At 44.8% G+C, this 16,480-nt stretch overlaps 1 protein-coding gene across 6 annotated transcripts in view; it reads right to left on the bottom strand.

The window, feature by feature from the left end:
- RNF17 (ring finger protein 17) overlaps positions 1-16,480 on the bottom strand; it is a 510,797-nt gene that overhangs the window by 40,885 nt on the left and 453,432 nt on the right. For 5 of the 6 annotated variants that reach the window (XM_033948471.1, XM_033948470.1, XM_033948474.1 and 2 more), the window contains one exon: positions 7,845-7,901. The exons of the other annotated variant lie outside the window; for it this stretch is intronic. In XM_033948471.1, the coding sequence (XP_033804362.1) occupies positions 7,845-7,901 (57 nt within the window). The remainder of the gene's footprint in view (positions 1-7,844; positions 7,902-16,480) is intronic. 6 annotated transcript variants of the gene reach the window in all.

The following is a 16,480-nucleotide window of genomic DNA, read 5'->3' as shown; positions in this document are numbered from 1 at the left end:
CGGGGCTCCGTCGGTACCGTCACCCATTAGTTAAGAATATGCTGCCTACTTGTCCTGGGATAATGAATCTATTGTCACAATTACTTTCCTCGCTTCCAGAAGCTCTCCATACATAAGTAGTGACCTATGATCTGCAGCCTCTTCTTGCCTTTCATATTTTTCCTAGTTAGTATGATAGTTTTGCCTTGTTTGGTCCACTGAGGATACACTCTGGTTTGATTGCATCTTGTTTGATTAGCTCCTTATACCATTTAAATCCAGGAGCTTCCACTCTACCTCAACCCTTGGATGGTCTTACATGCGAGTTCCTGAATGATATACTACATCTGTTGATCTTTGGTATTTAAACATAGCCTGCCTTCTGCATACGAACCTATTCTGACAGCTCTAACCTGAGTTTGTTTGTTGACAACTCTTCTGCCTGTTTTGGTTTTGTTCCTCTCTTTTTTAATTGAAATTTTAAATTGTTATAAATACATGATAGGTAAAAGGAGGAAAAAATTTAATTAACAGGAAAAAACCCAACACATCACTACCTACAAGCCCACATCTTAGGGAAACATTGAAGTCTTATGAAAATAGAAATCTAAAAGGGAAATAAAACTAGAGAATTACTGGCACATAATTTAAGACCCCTAATTCTACCTGTATTATCACCACTTAGAAGCAATCTCGGTTTTATTTTCAAGGAAAGCCTCTGGATTCAATGGATCTAAAAACACACATGAGTTAATACCCCCATATAACCAGGCATTTGCAAGGAAATTTTAAAAAGAAAAGTACCTCCACCTGCTAAAACTTTTGATGTAGTTTTTATTTGTTTGTTTTTTTTACTTTTTATTCAAGATAAATTTTATATCAATTATTTTTAGAATCTAGTTTGTACTTCCCCTTAATGTAGGGTGTTTTCTTACTGTGATCTGTATCAAATCTGAATGGACATGATGCAGATTGAAAAACTTTCTATTAGATTAGATTAGGCTTAAGCAGTAAGGTGGTCTTATGTTGTAATCGAGTATGCCTGGGGCAAATTTTAAATATTAAAGAACTGTGATGGATGTTTGAACTTGGTTCCATGATACCAGAAGGTCTTAATGAAACATCAGACTGGATGGCTATAGCGGATTAAATGGTTTTGGATCTCTGTAGTGGTAATTGTCAGCACAAAGTGGTGGGGTGAATGATGTCTGCTGTGCATTTCATTGGATAATCTAGCTAGTGACATCTAAGGCATTCCCTACTTCTATGCAACTGAAGAATGCTGCGGCCATTTTGAATTGGCAATGGCAATCGTACAGAGTTAAAGCAGCACAAGTATATGTTAAGAGAGATATTTATATTGCTTTTGAAAGTCTTTTTTATCTCTGTATGAAGAATATCAAGTTGGTTCCAGTTTCTCTTTTTCTGCTTTTCTGTGTTCTGCAAATTCTTCAAGCAGTTGCTGTCCATTGGTTCCTCCTACCATGTCCAGCATTTCTCTCTTTCTTCCCTCCCACTGTAAAGCACTCCCCCATTGTACAGCATTTCTCACTCCCTTCTATCCTGGATAATTTCCCTCGTTTTCCCCTCCCCACTCCTGCACAGCATTTCTTCCTCTCTCCTCCACTCTCAAATGCAACATGTCTCTCTCTCTGTTCACCATCTCTCTTTCTCCCATAATAGCTCCATACACTTCATCTACTTTTCCTGTAATGACTTTAATCCCTTTGAAAATAATTCTTCTGTTTGACCTTCAAACCAGGACGTCAGCTTCCTTGACAACTTCATCATTTGAAAACTGCTGTCCATGGAGAGATTTCTTCAAAACTCGGAACAGGAAATAATCTGAGGGAGCCAGGTCAGGACTGTAGGGTGGATGGTTCAAGTTGCTGAAACCCACATTCTCAGATGGTAGTCTGTGATTATCGTGACATGTGCACCGGCGCATTGTCATGAAGAAGCAGTATGCCTGTTGTGAGTTTCCATCATCTTGTCTCTTTGATTGCTTTCTGAAAAGTGATCATTGTGTTGGCACAACTCTCCCCTGTTATGGTGGTCTTGTGTGGCATGAACTCCAGAAGCAAAAGTCCTTTATCATCCCAGAACAAAGTTGCCATGACTTTGCCTTTAGATTTTTCTGTCTTGAACTTTTTTGGGGTGGAGGACAACTTGTGCTTTCACTGCATTGACACCATTTTGGACTCAGGATCTCTGCTTAGCAAAAAAACTTTCAAGATATCAGAGTGCATCTGCCAAATAATTCACCCCAGAAGTCGAGGTCGTGAAGGACAACCTTCTCAGGATCTTGACTGAGTATGGTATGACACGCCTGGGTCACAAAGGAAGTAGCAGCCACGGCTTGCACTCCCGTTGCAGCAGAATCAAAAAGAAGCGTTATGACAAAATCCAGGCTTCTGTCCTGAACATCCTTCAGGACAACCTCTCCATCCGAGGGCAAAGAGGTATGTTTAGAGACATCAGCCACCGTTGAATCCACTCTCAGCAGGACTAAGCACTTAGAAAATTCCAATGTCATGAGATACAATTTAGCCATGGTCCAAGCGCACTTCAGGGGACCCTACGGGGCCTCCCAAACTTCCAAGAGCATTTCCGCTAAGTCCACATGATCCAGAAATGCAGCGGAAAACGGGGCTTAGAACTCATAATGGAACTCTCTGCCTGAAATGCTGAGTCTGAATCAAGTTTCAATGTCCGCAGGGACTCAGAGATAAGATCAGGAAGGCGGCTAGACTTAAAGAGCCTGTTCATCGCCTGATCCTCTCCCAGAATGCGGAAATCAGTGTTCTGGGAATCTCTGAGATCCTCTAAGCTAGCTAGATCAGCGGACCCCGCCGAAGATCTGTGCCACAGCAAAGGCATAAAAATTGATGCAGGCACTGAGGCAATAGTGGGGAACTGCCGCTGGAATTCAGGTAGAGCAGCAAGGGAGCAAATGGACATAATGGAATCCAAAGGCTGAACAGACTTATACACCGGAGTCTGAGAGGGAGATACAGGCATAGCCCTCATTCTCATGAAAGTCTGATACAACATATCCACAAATCCGGCAGAATTAAGTCCCCGGCGGCCAAAACTAAGCTGCGGTACTCAAGATTTGGAATGCTCAGAAGACTTAAGAACATAAGAATTGCCGCTGCTGGGTCAGACCAGTGGTCCATCCTGCCCAGCAGTCCGCTCCCGCAGCAGCCCCCAGGTCAAAGACCAGTGCCCTAACTGAGACCAGCCCTACCTGATTGTGTTCCGGTTCAGCAGGAACTTGTCTAAATTTGTCTTGAATCACTGGAGGGTGTTTTCCCCTATAACAGCCTCTGGAAGAGAGTTCAAGTGTTCCACCACTCTCTGGGTGATGAAGAACTTCCTTACATTTGTCTATCCCCTTTTAACTTTAGAGAGTGTCCTCTTGTTCTCCCTATCTTGGAGAGGATGAATAACCTGTCTTTATCTAGTAAGTCTTATGAGAATATTTCCCCGGAACTGTGCTTGCGTTTCGCAAAAAGTGCCCTCTTTGCCGTCCTGGACACTGGTATGGCGGAATCAGATGAAAGCATCACATGGATAGGATGCAAACATACCGGGATATAATCTTTTTAGGAAAGACAGATATGGTCAAAAAGGTGGAGGAGTAGCTCTCTATGTAAAGATCAATATCCAAGCGACCGAAATGCAAGAGACCTGGGGAGAGGAAGAAGCGATATGGATTGCTCTTAAAAGAGAGGATGGAACTTCTATCTACATGGGTGTAGTCTACAGACCTCCGATTCAATCACAGCAAATTGAAAAGGATCTGATTGTGGATATCCAAAAGTTTGGAAGGAAAGAGGAGGTTCTGCTGTTGGGAGATTTCAACCTGCTGGATGCGGACTGGAATGTTACGTCTGCAGAATCGGAAAGAAGTAGGGAGATTGTGGATGCCTTTCAAGAGGCTCTGCTCAGACAAATGGTGACGGAACCCACAAGGGAAAAAGCGATATTGGATCTGGTCCACACAAATGGAGAGAGTATCTCTAATGTTCGAGTGGGTGCTCACCTGGGAAGTAGCGATCATCAAACGGTTTGGTTTGATATAACGGCTAAAGTGGAAAGCGGCCGCACGATACTTAAAGTACTAGATTTCAAACGTACGGACTTTAATGCAATGGGAGAGTACCTGAAGAAAGAGCTGTTAGGATGGGAGGACATATAAGAAGTGGAAAGACAGTGGTCAAAGCTGAAAGGAGCGATAAAAATGGCTACGGACCTTTATGTGAACAAAATCAATAAAAACAAGAGAAAAAGGAAGCCGATATGGTTCTCCAACCTAGTGGCTGAGAAAATAAAGGTGAAAGAATTGGCGTTCGTGAAATATAAAAAAATCCAAGAAGAGGAGAGCAGAAAGGACTACAGGGTGAAATTGAAAGAAGCCAAGAGAGAGATACGTCTGGCGGAAGAACAAATGGCTAAAAATGTAAATAAAAGGGAGACAGAAATTTTTTCAGATGTATTAGTGAAAGAAGGAAGATGAAAAATGGAATTGCTAGGCTAAAAGATGCTGGGAATCAATATGTGGAAAGTGATGAGGAGAAAGCAAATGTGCTAAACAAATACTTCTGTTCTGTGTTCACAGAAGAAAATCCTGGAGAAGGACCGAGATTGTCTAGCAAAATTACACGAGAAAATGGAGTAGATTCTGCGCTGTTCATGGAGGAGGGTGTTTATGAGCAACTTGAAAAACTGAAGGTGGACAAATCGATGGGACCAGATGGGATCCATCCCAGCATACTATGGGAGCTCAGAGAGGTTCTGGCGAGTCCTATTAAAGACTTGTTCAACAAATCTCTGGAGACGGGAGTGATTCCTGGGGATAGGAGGAGAGCGGATGTGGTCCCTATTCATAAAAGTGGTCACAGGGATGAAGCAGGAAACTACAGGCCAGTAAGCCCCACTTCAGTTGTTGGTAAAATAATGGAAGTTTTGCTGAAAGAAAGGTTAGTGTACCTCCTTGAATCTAATGGGTTACAGGATCCGAGGCAACATGGCTTTACAAAACGTAAATTGTGCCAAACGAACCTGATTGAATTTTTTGATTGGGTGACAAGAGAGCTTGATCGAGGACATATGCTAGATGTTATTTACTTGGATTTCAGCAAAGCCTTTGATACAGTTCCTCATAGGAGGCTGTTGAACAAACTTGAAGGGCTGAAGTTAGGACCCAAAGTGGTGAACTGGGTCAGAAACTGGCTGTCGGACAGACGCCAGAGGGTGGTGGTTAATGGAAGTCGCTCGAAGGACGGATAGGGGAGTAATGGAGTCCTTCAGGGATCGGTGCTGGGGCCAATCATGTTCAATATGTTTGTGAGTGACATTGCTGAAGGGTTAGGAGGAAAAGTGTGCCTTTTTGCAGATGATACCAAGATTTGTAACAGAGTACACACCGAAGAAGGAGTGGAAAATATGAAAAAGGATCTGCAAAAGTTAGAGGAATGGTCTAATGCCTGGCAACTAAAATTCAATGCAAAGAAATGCAGAGTAATGCATTTGGGGATTAATAATAGGAATGAACCGTATATGCTGGGAGGAGAGAAGCTGATATGCACGGACGGGGAGAGGGACCTTGGGGTGATAGTGTCCGAAGATCTAAAGGCTAAAAAACAGTGTGCTAAGGCAGTGGCTGCTGCCAGAAGGATGCTGGGCTGTATAAAGAGAGGCATAGTCAGTAGAAGGAAGAAGGTGTTGATGCCCCTGTACAGGTCATTGGTAAGGCCCCACTTAGAGTATTGTGTTCAGTTTTGGAGACCGTATCTGGCGAAGGACGCAAGAAGAATTGAGGCGGTCCAGAGGAGGGTGATGAAAATGATAGGAGGCTTGCGCCAGAAGACTGAGGAGAGACTGGAAGCCCTGAATATGTATACCCTAGAGGAAAGGAGAGACAGGGGAGATATGATTCAGACGTTCAAATACTTGAAGGGTATTAATGTAGAACAAAATCTTTTCCAGAGAAAGGAAAATGGTAAAACCAGAGGACATAATTTGAGGTTGAGGGGTGGTAGATTCAGGGGCAATGTTAGGAAATTCTACTTTATGGAGAGGGTAGTGGATGCCTGGAATGCGCTCCCGAGAGAGGTGGTGGAGAGTAAAACTGTGACTGAGTTCAAAGAAGCGTGGGATGAACACAGAGGATTTAGAATCAGAAAATAATATTAAATATTGAACTAAGGCCAGTACTGGGCAGACTTGCACGGTCTGTGTCTGTATATGGCCGTTTGATGGAGGATGGGCTGGGGAGGGCTTCAATGGCTGGGAGGGTGTAGATGGGCTGGAGTAAGTCTTAACAGAGATTTTGGCAGTTGGAACCCAAGCACATTACAGGGTAAAGGTTTGGATTCTTGCCCAGAAATAGCTAAGAAGAAAAAATTAAAAAATTTAAATTGAATCAGGTTGGGCAGACTGGATGGACCATTCGGGTCTTTATCTGCCGTCATTTACTATGTTACTCCCGCCGAAGGATCACTCGACCAGAGTTGATCCGAAGCACATGGGCAAACCCGTGAAATAAATAAAAAAAGACTAGGAATTGAAAACAAACCACGATCAGAAGAGACTGATTTCAACCATGCAGAGAAGCAACAGGTACAAAACTGAAACTCCCGGGCAGGTAGCCCAAAGGGGATGGATTAAGTTTTAGTAGCCCTGCAGCAGAAGCTACCAGACATACAAGATCCCTCAAGTTCAGCCTCCAGAAGGATTGTACAAGAATAACTCTTAGCTGATTGGATAGATGGTGACTGATGTTTGAAATAAGGGAAGCAATTTTGGATTCATTAAACACCACAGCTCCTAGAGGTTTGAATGCAGATATTGAAAAGGTTTCATTATTTTAAATCATGTGTGGGACTGTTGTCTCTTGATTAGCTCAAAACTTTTGTCCTGAACAACTGTATGTGACCATATCTGGAAAAAGTGACTAAAATCTACAGAAAGAAAAGGTTACGTTTAATGAATTCTATTAGAGCAAAATAATGCATAAGATAATAGTCCAAATCCCTTCTTTTTGTTTGAAAAAATACAGTCATAAAAGTTCAAGGTTTCAAGATTTTATTAAAATTTGATTTAATCACTTATCTAATTTCTAAGCGAGTTAACAATATAAAAAAACAGAGCATGAACATAATAAAAATGCCATTAGCAATACCATTAACACTTAAAAAGAAAACAATTACAAAGAAATATCAACTAATAACTTTTTCAGGCTGCTTATGAAAAAAAATCAGCCCCTCTCAACATTTTGGATCTTCTAATTTAATCTTCTTTTCACAGAGACAGCCACATGTAACAAATACTGATACCATTTTGTCTTATCAGTGTTTTAAGGATTTTGCTGCTACGAATGCCCTGGACCCAAAATGATATCCTGGACAATTTACAGTTGTACAATGGATATTTAACTATTTGGGGGAAAAATTAATTTTAAACTTTATAGCTTTTGAAAAGTTTTGATATGTGTACAATTCTTTCCACTGTTTCATTATTGGACCAAAGATGGTTTATGATTGGAATATTTGCTAAATAATATTGCTGTACAGCATTACAGTTTTGGTTTCCACCTTTCATGGTACATTACTAGAAAATGTTTACTATAATGTTATTCTGAGGATTTGTTTTGATATATTAGTTTGTAGTGTCCCTGAAATTTTGAACTGCTTTTTGGTGTAAACATTCAGTCTGAACCACTCATAGAATTAGATATATGAACATTAAGATACATCATATTTCCTGATCTAAACTTCTCAATTTGTGGAATCCAAGAGGGCAATCAGGTGCAATTATCTAATAACTATTTTGAAAATGAAAGAAATGCAAAGCCTTACCTCAAAACCATTCTGCCATTCATTTTCCATATACCCATCACTGTAACCTACTAACTCCTAAAAGCAACCACATTAAAAACAAATGTATAAGAATAAAAGGTAAAATAATTTTGAAACCTGTGATGGTTTTCTATCTTAACTAATAATTTAAGCAGCAATTTGTTTTAATGAACTACATCTATTAGTAGTTCTACATAGCTGGATTTGGCATTTATATAGCATCCTGAACCACAGCAACTTACGACAAATATTTAAAGAGAATGTAAATTCCAGAATTATGCATTTTGATTAAAACTACTCAGGACTAAAAGTACCAGTTTTTAATTTCTTTTTCTGAGTACATTCTTTCCTGTGAAAAATAAACACAATTTTGAAAATACAAAAAATTGTGTGCATTATTGCTTCATCTGGTTTAACAGCATTCTAGGACAGTGTTTCTCAACTTCAAGCCAATTACCCCCTAAGTCTAACAAATATCAACCGTGTATCCCCACCCAAGTTCCGTTCCAAACCCCATAATAACAGTACTAATTAAAAGTTTATTATTTTAAAATGGCGTTTGAGCCTAATTCTTAATAGTCTGACACTGCAACTTTTTCTCATTACTTGTTTCTAGGAAGTCACTACCTTGGCAACTTTATCCCATTATTTGTGACTGGGAAGTCATTATCTTTGCAAATTTCCCCCCCCCCCCAATTGCTAGTAAATCATTATCTTAAGCTTATTACTTATTACTAGGAAATCATTATCTTAAGCTTATTACTTTTTTCTTTTTCACTTTTTCTGCATTCTTAACCTACCCTTTTGTTTTAATCCTGCTTCCCCCAAACACATTGTAAATCTTTCCTGTCCTTGACTATCCTCTTGTGTCTAGTTTAGTTACTTAGTCTATGTACATTTCCCCTGTTTTGTTTTTTTATATATAGCCCATTGTTTTTATTTATTGTAAAACTACTTTGATTTTACTTTTGTTAAAAATTGGTGGTATATCAAATAAAAACTAACTAATACAATTTCTTCCATTCATTTTTCATATACACACAATATAATCTTTATAATATATAATGGTACAGCAGGCCAAGATAAAGGATACTCTTATAGAGACAGAAAAGAAGCCCCAGATAAAGACACTGAATCCCAATACTCAAGCAATTCTACACACTCTACCAGGAGCTCCAGAACCAGCAGAACATCCAGAACACAGAGAACAGACTAGAGAGTTGCGCGGGGACAGAAGTCCCACCCGTCCCCGCCAAAGTGCCACCCATCCCCGCGAGGAATCCCTGTCCCCACCCGTCCCCGCGAGGAATCCCCTCCGTCCCCGCCCGTCCCCACGATGAATCTCCTACATTCACGCCCGTCCCTATAAACTTCAGAAATAGTTATTTCAGTTAATTATGCTACTGAATTAAAGGCTCTGGTAGAAACCCATTTAAAAATAAGCAAAAAGACTTTATTAATTTGGAAATATTCATTGGGAAGAATACATACTTTGTAAATGGGTTTCTACCAGAGCCTCTAATGTTTATAAATTTTTATCAATACAACTAATATACTACTTTATCCTGAAGCAAAAAAAAAAAAAATAAAAAATTTTTTCCTACCTTTGTTGCCTGGTTTCTGCTTTCCTTATGTTCTCATTCAATTCCTTCCATCCACTGTCTCTCTTCTCTCTGTGTCTTCCATTTGCTCTGTTACTGTGCCTCTCCCTTTCTCCTCCCTTTCAAATTGGTCTGGCACCCATCTTCTTCCCTCCGCTCCCCCCATAGTCTGGCATCACTGTCTTCCTCCCTGCCAGGGTCTTCTCCCCACTCTCTCTTCCCCATTTCCTTTCAGCGTCCTTCTCCCCATCTTCCTCATGTCCTTTCAGAATCTTTCTCCCCCCCTCTGTCTTCTACATGTCCTTTCAGCGTCCTTCTCCCCCCCCTGTCTTCCCCATGTCCTTTCAGCGTCCTTCTCCCCCCGTCTTCCCCATGTCCTTTCAGCATCCTTCTCCACCCCTATGTCTTCCCCATGTGCTTTCAGCGTCCTTCTCCCCCCTCCCGTCTTCCCCATGTCCTCTCAGCGTCCTTCTCCACCCGTTTGTCTTCCCCAGTGCTTTCAGCGTCCTTCTCTCCCCTAAGTTTTACCCATTTCCCTTAAGCGTCTTTTCTTCTCCACTCCACCTTTCCTCCCTTTCTCCCTCCCTGCCCCTTACCTTTGTGGCGCTTCCCCACCCGACCGACAACAGAACAAGCCTGGTCCGACAAACCTCCCTGACCTGTAGCCGCAAATCTAAATTACCTTCTTACAGCAGCTGGAATATTGAAGCTGCTGTAAGAAGGTAATTTAGATTCACGGCTACAGGGCAGGGAGGTTTGTCGGCCGGGCCTGTTGTCGGTCGGTCGGGGGAAGCGCCACAAAGGAAAGGGGACTTGACCGGCAGTAACATAGTAACATAGTAGATGACGGCAGATAAAGGCCCGAATGGTCCATCCAGTCTGCCCAACCTGATTCAATTTAAATTTTTTAATTTTTTCTTCTTAGCTATTTCTGGGCAAGAATCCAAAGCTTTACCCTGTACTGTGCTTGGGTTCCAACTGCCAAAATCTCTGTTAAGACTTACTCCAGCCCATCTACACCCTCCCAGCCATTGAAGCCCTCCCCAGCCCATCCTCCATCAAATGGCCATATACAGACACAGACCGTGCAAGTCTGCCCAGTACTGGCCTTAGTTCAATATTTAATATTATTTTCTGATTCTAAATCCTCTGTGTTCATCCCACGCTTCTTTGAACTCAGTCACAGTTTTACTCTCCACCACCTCTCTCGGGAGCGCATTCCAGGCATCCACTACCCTCTCCGTAAAGTAGAATTTCCTAACATTGCCCCTGAATCTACCACCCCTCAACCTCAAATTATGTCCTCTGGTTTTACCATTTTCCTTTCTCTGGAAAAGATTTTGTTCTACGTTAATACCCTTCAAGTATTTGAACGTCTGAATCATATCTCCCCTGTCTCGCCTTTCCTCTAGGGTATACATATTCAGGGCTTCCAGTCTCTCCTCATACGTCTTCTGGCGCAAGCCTCCTATCATTTTCGTCGCCGACCGCCTCAAGTCTTCTTAGGTCTTTCGCCAGATACGGTCTCCAAAACTGAACACAATACTCCAAGTGGGGCCTTACTAATGACCTGTACAGGGCATCAACACCTTCTTTCTTCTACTGACTACGCCTCTCTTTATACAGCCCAGCAATCTTCTGGCAGCAGCCATTGCCTTGTCACACTGTTTTTTCGCCTTTAGATCTTCGAACACTATAATCCAAAGGTCCCTCTCTCCGTCCGTGCATATCAGCTTCTCTCCTCCCAGCATATACGGTTCCTTCCTATTATTAATCCCCAAATGCATTACTCTGCATTTCTTTGCATTGAAGTTTAGTTGCCAGGCATTAGACCATTCCTCTAACTTTTGCAGATCCTTTTTCATATTTTCCACTCCCTCTTCGGTGTCTACTCTGTTACAAATCTTGGTATCATATGCAAAAAGGCACACTTTCCTTCTAACCCTTCAGCAATGTCACTCACAAACATACTGAACAGGATTGGCCCCAGCACCGAACCCTGAGGGACTCCACTAGTCACCTTTCCTTCCTTCAAGCGACTTCCATTAACCACCACCCTCTGGCGTCTGTCCAACAGCCAGTTTCTGACCCAGTTCACCACTTTGGGTCCTAACTTCAGCCCTTCAAGTTTGTTCAACAGCCTCCTATGAGGAATTGTATCAAAGGCTTTGCTGAAATCCAAGTAAATTACATCTAGCATATGTCCTCGATCCAGCTCTCTGGTCACCCAATCAAAAAATTCAATCAGGTTTGTTTGGCACGATTTACCTTTTGTAAAGCCATGTTGCCTCGGATCGTGTAACCCATTAGATTCAAGGAAGTACACTATCCTTTCTTTCAGCAACACTTCCATTATTTTTCCAACAACTGAAGTGAAGCTCACCAGCCTGTAGTTTCCTGCTTCATCCCTGTGACCACTTTTATGAATAGGGACCACATCTGCTCTCCTCCAATCCCCAGGAATCACTCCCGTCTCCAGAGATTTGTTGAACAAGTCTTTAATAGGACTCGCCAGAACCTCTCTGAGCTCCCTTAGTATCCTGGGATGGATCCCATCTGGTCCCATCGCTTTGTCCACCTTCAGTTTTTCAAGTTGCTCATAAACACCCTCCTCCGTGAACGGCGCAGAATCTACTCCATTTTCTCGTGTAACTTTGCCAGACAATCTCAGTCCTTCTCCAGGATTTTCTTCTGTGAACACAGAACAGAAGTATTTGTTTAGCACATTTGTTTTCTCCTCATCACTCATCACATATTGGTTCCCAGCATCTTTTAGCCTAGCAATTCCATTTTTTATCTTCCTCCTTTCACTAAAGTGGTGCCTCACACAACGAACTTAATTCGTTCCAGGAGCAAGTTTGTTATGCGAAAAGTTCGTTATGTGAAACGCGTTTTCCCATAACAATACATGTTAAAAAAAATAATTCGTTCTGTAGCATAAAATATGCTAAGATGACATAAAAAAAGATACATTTTTGGTTATTATTTTTATTTAGATACATCTAAAAACATAATTGTTTTTTAAAACAACACACGTTTTTTAAATTTAAAGACAGACTAAGTAGAGTCTAATTTTACAGTGAGAGGGCAGAGTCTCAGCGGCAAAAACTGGGACTTAACTGTTCATTTTTTTTTTTTTTTTCTACCGTGTTTCCCCGATGATAAGGCAGGGCCATCAAATAAGACAGCCCCCCCTTTTTAGAAAAAAATGTAAAATAAGGCACCCCCCCCCGCAAATAAGCCACCCACCGATACCTGCGCTTACCCGAATCGGGTGGTACGGTGGGTGACTCCGTGTGGTCCCTGGCCCCCCCGACACGATCGGGGCAAGAGGGAGCTCAAGCCCTCTTGCCCCCCCGACTCCCCGACACGATCGGGGCAAGAGGGAGCTCAAGCCCTCTTGCCCCCCCGACTCCCCGACACGATCGGGGCAAAAGGGAGCTCAAGCCCTCTTGCCCCCCCGACTCCCCGACACGATCGGGGCAAAAGGGAGCCCAAGCCCTCTTGCCCCGCCGATTCCCCAACTCCCCGACAATATCGGGCCAGGAGGGAGCCCAAGTCCTCCTGGCCATGGCGACCCCCTAACCCCACCCTGCACTACATTACGGGCAGGAGGGATCCCAGGCCCTCCTGCCCTCGACGCAAACCCCCCCTCCCCCCAACGACCGCCCCCCCCCAAGAACCTCCGACCGCCCCCCCAGCCGACCCGCGACCCCCCTGGCCGACCCCCACGACACCCCCAACCCCCTTCCCCGTAACTTTCTGTAGTTGGCCGGACAGACGGGAGCCAAACCCGCCTGTCCGGCAGGCAGCCATCGACGGAATGAGGCCGGATTGGCCCATCCGTCCCAAAGCTCCGCCTACTGGTGGGGCCTAAGGCGCCTGGGCCAATCAGAATAGGCCCGGGAGCCTTAGGTCCCTCCTGGGGGCAGGGCCTGAGGCACATGGTCGGGTTGGGCCCATGTGCCTCAGGCCCCGCCCCCAGGAGGGACCTAAGGCTCCCGGGCCTATTCTGATTGGCCCAGGCGCCTTAGGCCCCACCAGTAGGCGGAGCTTTGGGACGGATGGGCCAATCCGGCCTCATTCCGTCGTTGGCTGCCTGCCGGACAGGCGGGTTTGGCTCCCGTCTGTCCGGCCAACTACAGAAAGGTACGGGGAAGGGGGTTGGGGGTGTCGTGGGGGTCGGCCAGGGGGGTCGCGGGTCGGCTGGGGGGGCGGTCGGAGGTTCTTGGGGGGGGGGCGGTCGTTGGGGGGAGGGGGGGTTTGCGTCGAGGGCAGGAGGGCCTGGGATCCCTCCTGCCCGTAATGTAGTGCAGGGTGGGGTTAGGGGGTCGCCGTGGCCAGGAGGACTTGGGCTCCCTCCTGGCCCGATATTGTGTGGGGAGTTGGGGAATCAGCGGGGCAAGAGGGCTTGGGCTCCTTTTTGCCCCGATCATGTCGGGGAGTCGGGGGGGCAAGAGGGAACCAGGCGGAGAGAGGGCAGTTAAGCGCAGTGCCTGCGCGGAAGGATGCAGCTCGGGCGACTTCGTTGTGTGAAACGAAGTTCGTTGTACGGATCAAGACATAAAGTTCGTTGTGCGCAGCGTTCGCTGTGCGAGGCGTCCGTTATGCGAGGCACCACTGTATATCTGAAAAAATTTTTATCTCCCTTTTTTACATTTTTAGCCATTTGTTCATCCGCCTGTGCCTTCGCCAAACGTATCTCTCTCTTGGCTTCTTTCAATTTCACCCTGTAGTCCTTTCTGCTCTCCTCTTCTTGGTTTTTTTTATATTTCATGAACGGCAACTCTTTCGCCTTTATTTTCTCAGCCACTAGGTTGGAGAACCATATTGGCTTCCTTTTTCTCTTGTTTTTATTGATTTTCTTCACATAAAGGTCCGTAGCCATTTTTATCGCTCCTTTCAATTTAGACCACTGTCTTTCCACTTCTCTTATGTCCTCCCATCCTAACAGCTCTTTCTTCAGGTACTTTCCCATTGCATTAAAGTTCGTACGTTTGAAATCTAGGACTTTAAGTATCGTGTGGCCGTTCTCCACTTTAGCCGTTATATCAAACCAAACCGTTTGATGATCGCTACTTCCCAGGTGAGCACCCACTTGAACATTAGAGATACTCTCTCCATTTGTGAGGACCAGATCCAATATCGCTTTTTCCCTTGTGGGTTCCATCACCATTTGTCTGAGCAGAGCCTCTTGAAAGGCATCCACTATCTCCCTACTTCTTTCCGATTCCGCAGATGGAAAATTCCAGTCCGCATCCGGCAGGTTGAAATCTCCCAACAGCAGAACCTCCTCTTTCCTTCCAAACTTTTGGATATGCACAATCAGATCCTTATCAATTTGCTACTACACCCATGTAGATAGAAGTGCACACTCCTCCCCCATGGCTGCACCCGGTGCGGACTGCCCCCCCTTTGGTACGCAACTGCCTTTTCCCTACCTGCCCTGCCGCACACAGCCGACCGGAAGTCTTCCCGATATCAGCACTGACGTCGGAGGAAGGGAGGGCTTTGCTTAAGCCCTCCCTCCGACGTCAGCGCTGACATCGGGGAAGACTTCTGATTGGCTATGTGTGCTGCAGTAGGGCAGGCAAGAAATGGAAGACGAGCCTCGCAGCAGGGCAGGAAGGAAAATCAGATGAGTCTCGCATTGAACCCCGCGGGATCCCCGAGAGCACGAGGGGTGTCCCCAATGGATCCCCATGACCCTAGGGGGCGTCCCCACGGGATCCCCGCGACCCGAAAGGGGAACCCGCGGGATCCCCGTGGGATTCCTGTCGTCCCCGTTCCCGTGCAGCTCTCTAGAACAGACAACTCAGGTTAGACAACAGCTAGTTCAATGGCAGTCTGAGCTAAAGCCAAAGCTGCAGCTGTGCAAGCAAAGTTCTCTTTAACCAACACGAAGCAAGCTTGGAAAGGCAAAGGCTTAGAATTGTAGAGGAACAGTAGAAAAAAGAGAGGCCGAGGCCGCTGCATGCAAAAAATGCATCCTCTTCTGAAATGTCGAGAATTCAAGAAGACCTTGAGAGAGCGAAAAAAAAACTGCTAAAGACTGTAAAGGAGCCATTAAGTGCACAGTATGTGATAGTGACCAACACGTTAGTGCCTTACATCCTAGTAGGAGTAGACCGACCCAGAGTCAGGCCATAGTGAGGAGAAGGGAATAGAGCAAATGACATCACAGAATGTCACTAAAAACTGCATCGGCTTGAGGTGACTCTTCCTGAAGTTGATCACCCAGCTCGAACGCTGCAGCAACTATACCACCTGATGAACAGCCTGACACCCCATGGAAAGTGAGGGAGCTCTGATCAACCAGTCATTCAGATACAGATGAACCAGGACAGGGTGCGAAGATAGACCACCACCATCACTCTCACTTTGGTGAAGGTCCGGGGTGCCGTCGTCAATCCAAAGGGCATCGCCGCAAACTGGAAATGTCCCAAGACACGGAACCACAGATACTGCCGGTGGTCCATGAAAATAGGAATGTGGAGATATATCTCCGTCAGTTCCAGAGAGGCTAGAAACTCCCCAAACTACACCAATGCTATCACTGAACGCACCGTCTCCATGCGGAAGAGAGGCACTTTCAGCGCTGCATTGACCGCCTTAAGGTCCAGAAATCTGTCTCCAATCGTCAGATCCTTCCTTTGAAATGATGAAGTATATCGATTATCTCCCGGAGCACGAGTCTCGCTCTGGTATGTGTTCTATAGCCGCAATATCAAGAAGTCTGTGGACTGCACCCAGACTAACTTCTCAGGGCGGCCCGCAGAGGAATGCGGAAAACACTCTGTCAGAGGACAGAGAAACTCCAGTTTGTAGCCATCCCTGAGAATCTCCAGAACACAGTAGTTGGAGGTAATGGTCTGCCGTTCTGCCAAAAAAGACAACAACCATCCCCCGATGCGCAGAGGAGGAGACACCGGCCTGGCGTTAAAACTGTTTCTTTTGCAAAAGCATCCAGACGATGCCCCATGGATGGCTGACATCGAGATACGCCGAAGTACAATCTGGCAGACGAAAAGGACC

Source organism: Geotrypetes seraphini, chromosome 6, assembly GCF_902459505.1.
Source record: "Geotrypetes seraphini chromosome 6, aGeoSer1.1, whole genome shotgun sequence".
Taxonomy (NCBI): domain Eukaryota; kingdom Metazoa; phylum Chordata; class Amphibia; order Gymnophiona; family Dermophiidae; genus Geotrypetes; species Geotrypetes seraphini.
This window is presented reverse-complemented; position numbering and strand designations above follow the sequence as displayed.